Source organism: Setaria viridis, chromosome 9 (assembly GCF_005286985.2).
Source record: "Setaria viridis chromosome 9, Setaria_viridis_v4.0, whole genome shotgun sequence".
In the NCBI taxonomy this organism is placed as follows: Eukaryota; Viridiplantae; Streptophyta; class Magnoliopsida; order Poales; family Poaceae; genus Setaria; species Setaria viridis.
Window position 1 is genome coordinate 46,219,480 of NC_048271.2, and position 15,195 is coordinate 46,234,674.

The 15,195-nt window shown below is 46.0% G+C and overlaps 2 protein-coding genes across 2 annotated transcripts; both read left to right on the forward strand.

Moving 5' to 3' along the window:
* The first annotated feature begins 952 nt into the window (after nucleotides 1–952).
* Nucleotides 953–6,038, forward strand: LOC117835973 (acetate--CoA ligase CCL3). Its single transcript, XM_034715313.2, has 3 exons — nucleotides 953–1,306; nucleotides 3,065–3,655; nucleotides 4,865–6,038. Exons 1-3 carry the CDS (start codon nucleotides 1,091–1,093, stop codon nucleotides 5,756–5,758), a joined length of 1,701 nt encoding a protein of 566 aa, XP_034571204.1. The 5' UTR covers nucleotides 953–1,090; the 3' UTR covers nucleotides 5,759–6,038.
* A 5,359-nt stretch (nucleotides 6,039–11,397) lies between these two features.
* Nucleotides 11,398–14,304, forward strand: LOC117835956 (uncharacterized). Its single transcript, XM_034715292.2, has 7 exons — nucleotides 11,398–11,542; nucleotides 11,670–11,762; nucleotides 13,467–13,523; nucleotides 13,618–13,665; nucleotides 13,775–13,831; nucleotides 13,960–14,021; nucleotides 14,098–14,304. Exons 2-6 carry the CDS (start codon nucleotides 11,715–11,717, stop codon nucleotides 14,011–14,013), a joined length of 264 nt encoding a protein of 87 aa, XP_034571183.1. The 5' UTR covers nucleotides 11,398–11,542; nucleotides 11,670–11,714; the 3' UTR covers nucleotides 14,014–14,021; nucleotides 14,098–14,304.
* Nucleotides 14,305–15,195: the final 891 nt, after the last annotated feature.

Consider the following 15,195-nt stretch of genomic DNA (forward strand, 5'->3'; position numbering starts at 1 on the left):
TGCCGACGACGTTCGGGTGCCCCAACTACTGGTCACTTCTCTGGCGGGCGGCCACAGCCACGAGAGCAGGGGCGAAGGACTCGAGGAGCGGCTGCCCTGCGCGCGGCGGGCTGGAGACGGAGAGCAGCTGAAGGAGGCGAGGAGCAGGGGCAGCAGGCTCTGGAGTATCTACTCCATCCCGAAATTGTAGCTAGTCAGTGCAGCAGAGCGGAGATTCGCTCGGAGTTCCCACTGCTTCCTCCTCTAGATTTCATTTGTTGCTGTATGTGTCGGTTCATTTTTGTTCTTACTGGCTTGCGGTGGCAGCACCATATTTCCTTTCAAACGATAGTTTACACGCAAGCTGGCGCAAGCAAGCTACCACAGGATGTATGGTTAGAGAATCAGGTGAAGACCACAAGTTCAGTTTGGTTTTGGTGTGAAATCGCTGGCGGATTGGTGTAGTTCCGTTTTTGAGGCATGCAGATTGATGTGATGTGGTTTAATTGACGAGCAGCAGAGTAGTGGGTTTGGTGCGGGTTTATAGTCTGGATCTCAGACCATCAGCCTTAATCCTAACAGCAAGCAATCACATCGCAAGATCTGCCACCCAAAACTGTACGCCGCTCCAGGCAGCCCCTGCCTAAACAAACAGCAGAAATTCCCGGGCTCTCCCAACCCCAACGTGATCGGCCTGCCACGGCGCTCGCCACCACCCGCCGCCTCGCGACCCGCGAGCCACCCACCAACCTACCCGCTCGGAGCCTCGGACACACGCCCAGCGCCGTGCGCCGCCACTAAAAAACCCGCAAAAACCCATGCCACGGGGCTGCCCCCGCAGCCGATCCCCACCACCCGCTCCTCATCCCCCGCCTCCCTCACACCGCGCGCTACGCCCACGCCCACGCCCACGCCGGGCGCCGGGGTTTGTCCCGCCTGCCGGCTGCCCAAAAACACATATAAAAACGCGAGCGAGGCGCCCCCCGCCCCCACTTGTTCGGACTCTTTCTCCCTTCGGTTCCGATCCCCCCACCATCCCCGCAGGCAAGGCAGGTCAAAGCGACGCCGCGGGCTCAACCGAGGGCCCGGCGTTGGTGGTGGTGGCGCGGAGATGGCGGTGGAGCGGGACATCGACGACCTGCCGCGGAACGACGCCAACTACACGGCGCTCACGCCGCTGTGGTTCCTCGAGCGCGCCGCGCTGACCCACCCGGCCAGGGCCTCCGTCGTGCACGGGCCCGTGCGCTACACCTGGGCCGACACCTACCGCCGGTGCAGACGCCTCGCCTCCGCCCTCGCGCGCCGATCCGTCGGCCACGGCAGCACGGTGCGCCCTCCATCTCTTCCCGCTCATTTCTCCTGTTTGCCTAGTCTTCTTCTTCCATGGATCTTCTGACTTTAAATTCTGAGATGTGAACGGAGAGAAAACTTACACTTCACTGTGAAACGGTAGTAGTAAAAATTTCAACAATAAATGGTTATGCTGTTGAAAACCTGCCACGAAAGCAAAAGGGTGTGTTGATAAGTGTGTTGATAAATTAGGCTGTCAACTCCTGAATTACCGCTGAAAGGCTAAAACAGATGGTTTGTCCTATCATGTTGGCAGTGGATGCTTGGCCAAATGAGTAAATGTTGTGGTTCTTCACTCCTCAGTACCCGCAGCCGTACACCCTGAAAACTTAGTTCGCCCTTTCACCTCATGTTTCCTGTATGCGCAAACACATGACATATTTGACGCGTCACATGCTAGCTGAAATAATCTGAAATACTGACATGCCTTTTGGCAGAAATCAACTGATGCCATCTCTGGGTGTGAAATAGGATTTTCAAAGTGTCTCCAATATGTTCATGCTTGGCCCCAAACAGTCCGTACTTATCTCTCGTTTACCATATCTGTGCTATTGCTCTACCAGAGTAGATCTGGAATGCTGTACCATTTTCGTTTGCGTACATTCAGGTCTTAGGGCCTGTTTTCTTCCACCTTGCTAAACTTTAGATGCTAAAGTTTAGCAACTTTGAGCTGCTAAACTGCAAAACACTCTTTCTAAAACTTGCTAAAGTTGAGTTGCTAAAGTTTAGCACTTTAGCAAGTTTTTGGTTGCTAAAACTTGCTAAAAGGTGGGCTGGACAACATATACCCCTCATTTATTGCTTGTCTCCCCCCTCCTGCGCACCTTTAATAAGGGTAGATAGGTCCTTTTACAGCTCATTAAATGCCTTTTAGCAAGAGTATCCAAACAGCTTTGCTAAAGTTTAGCAACTAAAGTTTAGCAACTTTTAGCAACTAAAGTTTAGCAAGGTGGAAGAAAACAGGCCCTTAGAACTATGGTCTGTAAAACTTCCTAAATTAAGATAAGAATATATTGTTTCAACATAGCTTCCATGTTCTGAAATCACTGCTTATTGCGTTTGACAATGGTCCTGGCTTGTTTGGGGATGTTGTGGTGAAGTTTTGATGTAGAGATGTATTGAAAGGCCTATCCACCACCACCATCTGCCAATGTAAAAGGAAACTCTCAGCAGCTGCCAGGGGTGGACCAGAAACATTTGCCACTGGTGTCACTCCTAGAGAATATAGAAAAATGTACCTATTTATAACTTTATAAGCATTGTTTGCTATGTATATTTAGAGTTTGCCATTGATGGCAAAGCAAATTTTTACCAAGCACGGCTGGCAGTGTAATCATAGAATTTGTGCTTAGTTTTGTGTCATCATGTAACAAAATTAGAACTCTGTAATAATTTTTGGATGTTGTATACATACTTTTGTAAAAGGCTGGAACCTAGTTCTTTTATCTAAAAAATTTAGAATTTTTGTTGGATTAGCAGCAAGCCATTGGTGTCACGGGAGTATGGGACACCAATAGATACATGCTGGATCTGCCCCTGGCAGCTGCAGTCATTACTCTGTTTGCCTTGTACAGGAGAACAATTTCATAAATAATATTTCATACAGTATTGTTTGTTCATGTTCTACTATTGTGTCAATCTATTACTTTGTCCTAGATAAAACTTCTGTTGATTATGTGCACTCAATCCATTCTATCATGTTTTATTGATTCTTAGTTTATCCTGAATCTCATAGGTAGCTGTAATAGCTCCAAATGTCCCAGCAATTTATGAAGCTCATTTTGGAGTGCCCATGGCCGGGGCAGTGGTCAATTGCATCAACATTCGACTAAATGCTGCCACTGTTGCATTTCTATTGGAGCACTCCTCAGCTGAAGTTGTGATGGTTGACCAAGAATTTTTCTCCCTGGCAGAGGATTCTTTGAGGATTATTGCGGATCAAAAGAAAGGTTCTTTCAAACAGCCACTTCTTATAGTTATTGGTGACCAGACATGTGATCCAGAGGCCCTCCAAGATGCTTTGAGAAAAGGAGCCATCGAGTATGAGACATTCTTGGAAAGTGGTGATCCAGAGTTTGCATGGAAACCACCACAGGATGAATGGAAGAGTATTGCACTAGGTTATACTTCTGGGACAACTTCTAATCCAAAGGGTGTGGTATTACATCACAGGGGAGCTTACCTAATGTCACTGAGTGGTGCTTTGGTATGGGGAATGAACGAAGGCGCTGTTTACTTGTGGACTTTGCCAGTGTTCCACTGTAATGGCTGGTGCTATACATGGGCGCTTGCTGCTCTTTGTGGAACAAGTATATGTCTTCGTCAGGTATACCTTCTTTTTTTCTAAATAAGTATATGCCAACCTTCTTATTATCAAATACATGTAGAAGTCTATAGAAAACTGAAGTGGTAATACTTATGAAGATCACCATATATGACATGTCATGTTTCATGAATAGCATGTGTACACAAATAGAAGATTGTTTACACAACTTCAAGAATAAGAGCACATATAACTGGAAAACACACTTAGACTGATGCAAAGGCCCCTAGAAAATCATCATACCAACAAATTACCATGAGGAATTAAAAAACAGTAAATAATTAAATAGTAATTGATCAAAACTGATCAAGTTTTACTGGACGCTATATTGCTATTGATAAATGTTTCCTTACATTTTTCAAGAGTGGTGCAGTATAAACATAAAAGTTGTTACTTGGATGATATATGTAAAGTGAGGAAAGGAAAAACATAACATGAAACCAATATTTGGTAGGCACTGCATTGCTACATTGTCAGGCTATAATTAGGATGGGTATTTATGCTGTTATAAGCAGGGTATCTTGAAGTTTTCATTAGGTGGCTGATCGATTGCTCATCTTTCTTTCTCAAGTCTTGGTTTCTCACTAGTAAGGTTTTCTTCATATCGCAAGTTTTACTACCGTATCCAAATATAACATGACTCAGGAAAACATTAGGTGCTTGATGGTTATTGGACTTGCATGTGAGGCAATGACCACATACCCACATGAATGGATGGATAGGTTCACATAAGCTGAACCAATGCTGTTCTTATCCTTTGACTAAAACTTATTGTGTTACCAGCTTGATGGTTGGTTTCCTTGTTTGATTTGAAAATGAACTTTTTTTCCAGATGCTAGTAAGTAGTACTAACAAGAACTCTTTTTGACATGCGTTGCTTGAAGCAAGTTTGCCAAGCGGAATATTTGATGTCCATCTTGGCTGTTGACCTGTAGAATTTCCCAGATCAGCATAATTTGGGCAAAGCTTAGGCTTCCTGATAAACTTGTTTCTGATTTCTTTTGGAGTAAGTTTTATTGTAAGGTCATTGAGGACATGACCTTGCTTGTTTGCTGCAATGAAAATTTACAAATCACATGATAAAATAAAGTAATTCTTCACAATTCGCCCTATTCACATATGAGAGAGGAATCACCAACATGTTATTCACCTAGTAAATTGTTCTCATCTGCAACTGACATTTATTTTTCTTCTCTAAACTTTGTATGACAGGTTTCAGCGAAGGCCATCTTCTCAGCGATAGCCCACCAGGGTGTGACTCACTTCTGTGGGGCGCCGGTCGTCCTGAACACAATTGTCAACGCCCCTCCGGCAGACACTCTCCCCCTGCCTCGCATCGTCAATGTCATGACTGCTGGCGCTGCCCCTCCACCCTCCATCCTGGCATCAATGTCCAAGCTCGGCTTCCGCATCACCCACACCTACGGCCTGTCGGAGACGTATGGACCGTCCACCGTGTGCGCCTGGAAGCCGGAGTGGGACAGCCTGCCAGCCGACGAGCGCGCGCGCCTCCATGCTCGGCAGGGCATCCAGTACGTCGGCCTGGAGGGCCTGGACGTCGTGGACCCGAAGACGATGGCACCGGTCCCGGCCGACGGCACCACGATGGGCGAGATCGTCATGCGCGGGAACGGCGTCATGAAGGGGTACCTGAAGAACCCCAAGGCGAACGCCGAGGCGTTCGAGAACGGGTGGTTCCACTCGGGCGACCTGGGCGTGCGGCACGCCGATGGGTACATCGAGGTGAGGGACCGCGCCAAGGACATCATCATCTCCGGCGGGGAGAACATCAGCAGCCTGGAGGTGGAGAAGGCGGTGTACCTGCACCCGGCGGTGCTGGAGGCGTCGGTCGTGGCGCGCGCTGACGAGCAGTGGGGGGAGTCGCCGTGCGCGTTCGTGACGCTCAAGGACAGCGTGGACCGCTCGGACGAGGCGGCGCTGGCGCGCGACGTCATGAGGTTCTGCCGCGAGAGGCTGCCCGGCTACTGGGTGCCTAAGTCCGTGGTGTTCGGGCCTCTGCCGAAGACGGCTACCGGCAAGATCAAGAAGCATGAGCTCAGGGCCAAGGCCAAGGAGCTGGGCCCGGTCCGGAAGAGCAGGATGTGAGCTCGACTTGCGCTCAGGTTCTCCACGACTCCACCCACCAGCTGGTCTGAACCTTCCTTACGATCGATCTTGTCTCGACATTGAGCAACCATTTGGCATCAGTGCAAATCGCCGGTGTAATCTGTACTCTTAGATGAAGGTGGTATACTACAGACTGTTTCGTATAATGTCTCTATTGCACGACCAACATGTGCACCTGATAAACTGTATTCGAGTTTGTCATTTGTCTGGAAAACAGATAGGATCTGAATATTCAGGGACTTCGTGTATCACTCATTCACTCCACTTGTATTCCAAGGGTACGTTAATGGCAAGACGATTACAAAGACCTCAAAGAAGTGAAAGATTGAAGAACAAAATTCTCTGCCACGGTAAAACCGTAAAGCTCCGCATGAAAAAAATTGAAGACAAAAAAGTGAGATATCTGAAAAGATTGGGTCTTTCACTCTTTTGAAAAGCTGATTGAACAGAAGTATCTCTCTCCAGGTTCACTTGCTTTCCGGCGTACGACCCAAAGCTACGCTACAGCGGTAGCTAGCCCGGAACGAACAACCAGTTCAGTCACTAACGACAACGACGACGTGTGCAGATTTTTTTGGCTGAAACGCGAGAACAGACAGAATCCATCAGGCCTATCTGCCATCCTAGGGAAAGTGCAAAAGCTCCTCTTTATGCCGCGACTCCTGCGTCGTCGCCGCATCGCATCGGCATGCACGCACGCATAGTTCGTCACCGCTGGAGTGCTTGGCTGCACGACAGCGCATCGCGTCCGGAAAACGCGCGGCAATCATGAAAAGAAAAAGGAGCAGGATTGGTCCATGTCATCACATGGGGGCACAGCGACATTGAAAAGCCTGGGAAAAGGATACCGTTCCTACATCAGCGCATATCTTTGTTGTTCAGGCTTTGTTTTGATGCGTCGTTCTTCCTGTGGACCGAGGCATCGAGGGAGGGTCCGTTTGTTCAAACTACAGCTTCCGTTTGTTTAAACTGCAGCTTTTAAATTTTTATGAAAAAACTGTTATTGGATTTTTTTTTTGAAAAGCCAACACTAGCTTATTATGAAAAAGCTGTTATTGGATTTTTTTTGAAAAGCTAACACTAGCTTATAGAAGATGTGTTTACCTTCCTGAGCTCAAAAAACTACGAAAAGCTCACAAAACTGAGTTTTCCAACTTTCCATGTAAACTCAATTTTTTTGGGCTTCCAACTTTCCAGAAGTTGCACGAGAATTTCCCTGTTTGTTTGAGCTTCTAACTTTTCACGCTGAGAAGCTATCAGAAAGCTCAAATAAAGAGGCGCTAAGAGGACATGAGCATGCGGCTTTGTTTCCTCTTCGATCTCTTCTGTTCCTCTTCAATCAAACAAGCCCTCGAAGGATTACTTGAGCATGTATTTTTACTCTCAGGCAAGAGTTGACGTCTCATTTTTACGCATGCGACCTCGTGCTGTGCGTGCTGATATGATCATATGATGTGTTGCTGAGAATAAGTTGAAAGAAAATGTGGATTCCTGGTTTCCCGTCAGAAATCCAGAACATATTCCGGTCAATTTCCTTTTGGGTCAATCCATGGATACGGCGAGATATGAAAGAACTCAGACAAAACCATACAGATGCATCAGAGGAAAAAGATTAAGATTCTTCACTTTAGTGAATGATGTTCCTCAAAGGAATAATAGTCTAATAGATGAAAAAGGTAGCCCAAAATTGAGCTTCTACTCCCTACTTCCTACTGAAAAAGATCAAGAAGAAGGTGTTTAGCTTCCACTCCATACTGTGCACAAACAAAAAAAAATGAACATATCGTTTTGTCATGTTTGCATTCTTTGATGAACAATCACAAATGTGACTGTATTTGCAAATACGAATCACCTAATATTGAGCAAATCTCTTCTCTATGTTAGACTGACTCGCAATATCCTTGTTAATTTAGTAAAAACACATACTAGGCTTTACGGATATAGTTTTGCAATTTAAGTCGATGATGAAAGGTATCATTTGCGACCTTGTTAAAAAATCGTTTGCTGTCACATTCCTGATCATCCATCCTAGATTGAACCCAGCAACAAAATCTGCAAACAATCCATTCGAATAATTCACAGGGTCCCAGCCGGTCATACTCTAATCATGTGATTTTGTCCACCGAAACCCCATGGCGACACACGTTGCGCGAGAGATTCGAAGCCTTGGATCTGTCATCGTATTGCATTGAAACGCCAGCTTGGTGACTGGTGTGCATGCCGTGCCGACAAGCAATCGGCCAGGCTTTTAGTACTCTCCGGGGTTGATACACCACTGACTGTGACATCCAACTGGAGTAGTACTCCACTATTCATTTGGATAGGAACATTTGGCTGGAATCACTTGTGTTAAACGCGTACTCAAACTAATGCTATTTCCCTATTCTGCATTAGATACATACCCAGCATGCTGCGGGGTCAGTTGGATTTCAGAGAATGGCTTACTGAATTGTCATGATCTTATCCAATCCAGCCTCCTGTGGGGATATATGGGTGTGGATGGATCTTCCTTCCTTGGCTTCAAAGATCACACCACATCAGTTGCTTCGCGTGTGTATCTTAATTTTGGAGCAGATGGCTTTTGTTAATGGCCTTACAGTCTGATTGATAGGGTTAGCCTACCAAGACCTAAATTGAAATGTACTACCAGTGCAAGATTTTCCCAAACCAGGCTCCTACCAAGCTTTACTTGAAAGGACCAGCATCAGAGAGGCTACCTATAAACGATTTCCCATACAAACCATCCAGTAGTATTTGCTTATTCAGCAATATTTAGGTTGCAGGAATTTTACAGAGATTCGATATAGATTGAAACAAAAAGAAACTCGAGTTTTGAAAAGGGGCTCATTGTATTGCTAAAATGCAAGCAATCAAACTTCTCAAACTTTGACCAAGCAAGAGAGCCACCGATTATAGCCAATTACATTAAAAAGAAGATAAACAAATGTGAAAACAACAACTTCTCAGCACCAATTAACTCAACAACCCAATATCAAGCAACTCAATGAAACACGTGCCATGGGGTTTCGGTGGATAAAATCACATTTTACGTGTTTTTATTTTTTTAGATTAAGGATTTTACGTGTTTTTATGATGCTGAAATTTTACACAGTTTAATTACCGTGTAATATAAAAACTTCCAGTCAAAATTGCACATTGGAAACCAGCAGGGGGTGCATTCTATTCCTTACACCCTCTTAAGCATGTGAGAATCTTGATCTGGATATCTTCCTCAACCCTGCCAACACATCCAGAGATGGTTCCCTAAACTTCCTTTCTTTTCATAAGTACTCTATAATGCATATTGCTGATACTGGAGATGTCACACAGCTAGGAAAATAATCATGGCATCAAGACAAAAACGTCTATTCACTGACAAGATGTTCAGCAAGATGCGCATGTCCTTCAGACTCAGACCTGAGGAGCTCAACATGGGCAACCTGTGCATCTACGTGAGCCACACACAACATATATGCCGATCGTGTGAGATATGAATCATGACGTTTCCTTTAGCGAATTGATTTGCAGCATGACTCGACACGCCAAGATAGCCACTCACAGCCACCGGTATTCCATTTCTTTAGTTTTTGAAAAGAAAAAAGGTAGGCACTCACCGGAATTTTGACCGGGATGGCCACCAGTGACAGTGAGCCAACAGCATGATTAGTAAAGCGAAGCTGGAGCAAGGAGCAGCCAATCGTCCGGCGACACATCGCCATGCAAGGAGCAGGGATAAGGGGAGAAGAGCACGCACGCGGGAGAATATACGAGGGCAGCACTGCAGCAGCTGGCTGCTAGAATCCAACGGGGACAAGAGTCGACGGCACATTTGAATCGGATTTTTTGGAGCAGGGAGGGAGAATAAACCACAGACGAAAACTGTTGCTAGAACTGGAGAGAGGAGAGGCATGAGCATGACGCGCAGGTCAGAAGCGGATAGAGCACCGATCAGCGATACCATCTGTGCAATTTAATTATGATATGTCACTTTTTTTAGACCATATATGTCACATTGTTGGTATGCATTGGATAATGCAAAAGGTTCCACTCTTAAAAAAAACATCAACATGATACATGCTATCTTGTTGGCAGTAATCCTTGTGTTTTGCTTATCTAACAATGTTAATATAGACCCTAGTTTTTTAGGTAGTAAGTTTCCTTATGCTCCAAGTTTGAGTCAAGTCTTTGTCTTAGTAAGTCAAGTCAAGTCTACTCCTTCCGTACCGAAAAGAATGCTGAAACACTTGTCCAAATCTATAGCTAAAATTGTATTCTTTTTGGATGAAGTAGTCAAGTCTTTACCTTAGGAAGTAAGCCACTATGGCTGGTTTGTAGTGTATCTTTCAGCTATAAATAAGAGGCTAAAGCCACCAGCAAGAGTAGCTCATCGTAGTTCAAAAATCAATCGTTGTTCTCAGCTCCTGCATTCCTAAAACTAGCAAGCAAAACTTCTTACCTGTGCTGATTTTCTAACAGATCCAACCATGACATGTGCAAGCTTTCAGTTGCGCAAACAAGCCATCCAAACAAAAGCATAATAGCATAAGTTGGAAAAAAGAACCGAAGAAACCAAACAATGAAAAATAAACCGATTTGTCAATATTTCTAGAGTTTGTTTGGTTTTTGAAATCATTTTTTAGTTAACAATTTTTATTTCAGTTTCTGACATTGGTCCAACCCAACTCGGTAAGTTATTCCTTAAATCCCTAATCGCCCTTCATTCGTAATTGTAGAAATACAAGTGAATTGCCTAACTTCCTCTCAACTAGATAAGTTATTTCTTGAAACCTCTGATCACCATTCATCCATAATTACAAGTGAATTACCAAACTTCCTCTACCATTTGGATTTTTGATTGAAATGATTGATACATGCAATTCATATACCTTACAAATGCCACTCATATGCCTTACAAATACCACCTCTATGTCATATTAAATTACTACCTCCGTTCTCTATTATATGACGTTGGTTAGCTCATTTTTGAACTAATCAACGTCATATATTAAAGGATGGAGGGAGTACATGCTATAACAAAATCATGCTCTACATATTCCTATTACCTTTCTAGAATTATCTTCTTTTGGTCTTTCAGGAAAAAAAAAGAATTATCTTCTTTGATTGCTAGTGAACCAATTTGGCAACCACGGCCAGAGTTATTCCTGTCCGCCGATCCGATCATCAGCCTTATACGTCTCTCCCCAAAAATCTCCACGGCACGCCTCGCTCAAACCCTCACGCCTCGCTAATTCGATCCGGCCGGCGACACGGCCTCACGTGTCCCTCGCCGGGTCGCTCGTCGTCACACGCCAGCAAGGCCGTCACGGCTGCAGACACAGGCATAGGGACGCGCTAGGAGCGAGGACACATGGACACGTACAGGCACGTCGACTCATCGGCAGAGGTTTGGTGACATGTCGTCTCGTCCAACAAGGATCGCGTGCCCACCCGGGGCATTGCTTTTGCAGGGACCCGTGCGCGACGCGACGGCACCGGCGCCGCGTCGATCGCCGTCGGGCGGCCGTCGGATCGAGGGGCAGCGACCGAGATCCGGCCCTGGCGCCGCAGCTCGTAATCTCGCAAGGCTTGGGGATCCTCTGTGTCAGCTGGGGAATCGACGAGCTGTTGTGCGAGCGTTTTGTGCTGCTGCGCGAGAAGTTTTCTGATCCCCCACTCCCCCGTACGAGCTCTATATAAACAGGCTTGCCCTCTGCAGCACACGCGCTTCCTTCCTCTCCGTCTTCCTGCAGAGAGCGCCACAAGGTTCTGCCTCAACAACTACCCAACGCCTCCCTCCCTTTCACGCTGAATGTTTCATCGTCTTCTTTCACTTGCTTTCCTGTTTCTTCAGGCACTGAAACTCGCAGCGCCGTTGTTTGATTGCTTGCAGTTGCAGGCAAGGGAGATTGGAAGGGTAAGAGAGCAAGAGCACGAGATGGCAGGCGGCGATGGAGCCAAGTCATCGGCCTCCATGGAGGAAGAGGTAATCTTTGCGTGATTTCAGCGAACTGGTTTCTGGCAGAAAACATGCATTGCTGTACATGGCTTGTTGTTTCCACTACCTGGGTTACTTGGATTAGTACCTGCTTGGACATTCTGAGTTATTGATCTCAAAGAGATCTATTTTTCGGGACTACGGGGATCTTAACAACGTAGACGCAGTAGAGAGATCGAGTAGAGTTCAGTTTTCGCAGAGCTGATGATGGGCTCTATTTCGAAATACATGACGGCCAATTATTCGTTTTGAATAAATTTTGTGTGTGTTGAGGTATTCCAGTTCTGAATGCTGCTGGGTTTGTTTATGAATTATGAAAGTGTTCTTGAAACTATCCTGAAGTTCCTGAACCATGTTCATACAACTTCCCAAGATAGATGCAGTAGCGTTCCCTAACTCCTTTCTTTCTTGCCTGAAAATGTATAACCGACAAGCAGCTTAGGAAAACAGGGGATAAAGGGAAAAGATGAGGTTCCCGTGTCTGCCCATTTCAGCTTTCAGTTTCTTTAACGAAACAAATATCTTGCATTTAGTGCTAAACTGCAAATACTCATAACTTGCAAAAGTTTCTTCAGTTTTCCCCTTTTTTGACACCACAGTGATGTTTTCTTTTCTGGCCTTAATTGTGCATTAAACAAAACCATCAGGTTTAACCACTAAAAAAGGCAATTACAGGACATCACCTAATGTGTGCGTCGATTGATTGAGTTGCACCTATCCTCAGCACCTGCTTACTAGCAAACTTTCCATGCCCAACGCATTTAAAGATTCTGCACTATCTTAGTACTAATACCTCTGTAGATTACGCCCAAGAAACTGCTTTTGTTGACCGTAGGCACCAAAGATTTAGTTTAATATACCGTGACGGAATGAACGAAGGATCTAAAGCAAAGTAAACTTTACGCAACCTGCTCTTCAACCCAAGAATCTATTGACTGAAACTCCTGAGGTTCTGAACGACCATGAGGCGATGTGGCCTCGGTCCCGTCGATGATGGACCAGCCCTGCCTCTTTACTGTGACCTAGCTGACCGCCGGAGAATCTCTCTCAGCTTTGCAACTGCATCTGCATGGATTATGCATGAGCGGCGAACGACCCGGTAACAGTTTCAGGAATCCTGTCGTTTTCGTGGCTTCGTTCAGAGATCGCCGTCAGTAGATCGGTCACATGCTTTCGGTGGATCAAAAGCAGCCGCATAGCGCAGCGGCGTCCTTCGTCGGGACGATTTATTGGTCGCGTGAGGGATTGCCCGTTTTGTCATCGCGGGCGTAATGCGATCCCATGAGCGAACGGGTGTGCTTTCGGCCGATCCTCTTTTCAGCCGTGAAATTATGGTTGATCGGGTGGTCAAAAAGGCAAGGGTCGGGTGCCTGAACACATGGTTTAGTGTGTGTATCATGCATTCATGCTGTCATGTCAATCCACTGGAGAAGCGTCTGTGTCTGTGCCGGCATGATGGCCCTGACCCCTGAACAAACGGATAAACCTTCCCTGATTTCCTTCGCTCCCGGGAGATGTTCATGTTCGATGTCTCCGTACACAACTTATGCATCGATTTTTTTTCTTTTTTTTTCTTTTTCCGGGGGACATTCAATTATTCAAAAGGATTGCATGTTTAGTCGTGATTTTTACGCATATTCTGTGCAGGCTCTGGTCAGGAGTTTCTGATGCCCTGAACGAATAATTTTGCAGGCATGCGTTGAGAAGAAGTACGGAGGAATTGCACCCAAGAAGCCTTTGATATCCAAGGTACCGACCGTGCACTTCACTAGTACCATCTGTAGAAACAAGCTAGCTAGCAGCTTTGATCATTACATTTCCCGCGTTCTTGCTTGCTAAGCAGGACCACGAGCGCGCCTACTTCGATTCAGCAGACTGGGTGCTCGGCAAGGTAAGAGAAGAAGAGAACAAAAATGCTCACACCAATATTCAGGCGTGGCACTTTGCACCGTCAGAGCTCAAGCTGTATCTAACCCTGGTTCTTGGAACGCCTCTTGCAGCAAGCTGCAAATAGCAGCACAAGGGCTGCTGTTGAGTCTCTGAAGCCCAAGCTGAAGGTCAGTTGGACCATCTCAACATTCAGTTCAACTAACTATTACTCCTCATAACAAACTTCATCTAAAATGAACTCATGAGATTTCTCCAGTACAGAACTTACTATTGGTCTTCTTCTTGCCCTGTCCAGAGAACCCCTCACCACCAGCTGCCCCCTCGCAAGCCGACCTGCGCTTCCACCTGAGACGCTCGGTAAGCAGGCTGTGGCCTCCAAAAACCTGAGCATCAAGCACAGCAAAGACATGACCATCCTTGCGTGTTCGTGCAGTGCAGGCTTCGCATTGCAGCAGCTGGCGGGACTGCTCGGAGGCACGAAGGGGAGGATGCTAAGCTCGGATAAATGCTTGGCTGGTCCGGAATCGTAGGGGTGAATCAGAAACTCGAGGTGCAATTTGGCTACTTGGCAGTTGCAGCCTCTACTATGTCTATCATCAGAACGGATTAATTATCAGTATCATGCTTAAGTTAGATGGCACTTGGTTGGTGTTTGAGCTAAAAGTTTTCTCATTTGGGGGCAAACATTTGTCCAGTATCCACGATCCACGACGGGGGCCCAATATTTGACAACGGTCTGCTATGCCTCCTACCAAGGCCGTCAGCTTATTGGGCTCCTACCGTAAGAATTCGGTACTAACGACCACCCACCACGCGCTATAAACTTTCAGCCTAGTTAGTAGTGGGCTTATAAACATTTTTCAGCCCAACTAAGTCGCCAGCGCCACGGAAGTACGTTGGACTATCTCAAAAAAAAAAAAGTAGTACGTTGTACCTGTAGAACTTAGCAAGATTTTTCTTGGGTAATGGAGAGCGAGGTGTCTTTGCTTAGACCCTCTTCTGAAGCTTAGTGTTTGCCTTCTTTGGCCTTTGGGCATATTGTTTTTTTCGAACTCGTGCGGAGAGCTTTTGCATAAACGGGTGTGCATGGACTCCAATTGACTGGCTAGCATGTCGATCGTCGGGCATACAATTTCCATCGGGCTACATACATGGAAGAAGATGATTGATGCCCTATCATGGAAGCTCAATACAATCATCCTCCGCGTGCTCAGCCGGCAACACACGCGTGCCGATCTTGTCTAGGCCTATACCCATGGCTTGAGCAGGCAGGCAAAGAGCACGCCACAAAGCAACAACTCCCGTGAACATGCAACCATGCAGGCTGCAAGACTTTTCATCTGGACCCTGCAGGCTGCTGGCTGCAGCTAGCGGGGTACACAGACAAAATCGGCTAGGGACTGCAGCGTTTTTCGTATTTCGCAAGCTTTTTTAGTTGGATGGGCGCAATATAAAGCTAATTTTTTATTAAAAAAACAATATACCGCAAGGCACAAACCGCTCTACATATATTTGGTGAGCTTGCAACTCA

Bases quoted from the DNA above. Each gene is read 5' to 3' on its own strand.
- LOC117835973 (XM_034715313.2), top strand. From the start codon at position 1,091: ATGGCGGTGGAGCGGGACATCGACGACCTGCCGCGGAACGACGCCAAC. The intron at 1,307-3,064 runs GTGCGCCCTCCA...TGAATCTCATAG, and splicing joins CCGTCGGCCACGGCAGCACG to GTAGCTGTAATAGCTCCAAA. The intron at 3,656-4,864 runs GTATACCTTCTT...TTTGTATGACAG, and splicing joins CAAGTATATGTCTTCGTCAG to GTTTCAGCGAAGGCCATCTT.
- LOC117835956 (XM_034715292.2), top strand. From the start codon at position 11,715: ATGGCAGGCGGCGATGGAGCCAAGTCATCGGCCTCCATGGAGGAAGAG. The intron at 11,763-13,466 runs GTAATCTTTGCG...ATAATTTTGCAG, and splicing joins CGGCCTCCATGGAGGAAGAG to GCATGCGTTGAGAAGAAGTA. The intron at 13,832-13,959 runs GTCAGTTGGACC...TGCCCTGTCCAG, and splicing joins CTCTGAAGCCCAAGCTGAAG to AGAACCCCTCACCACCAGCT.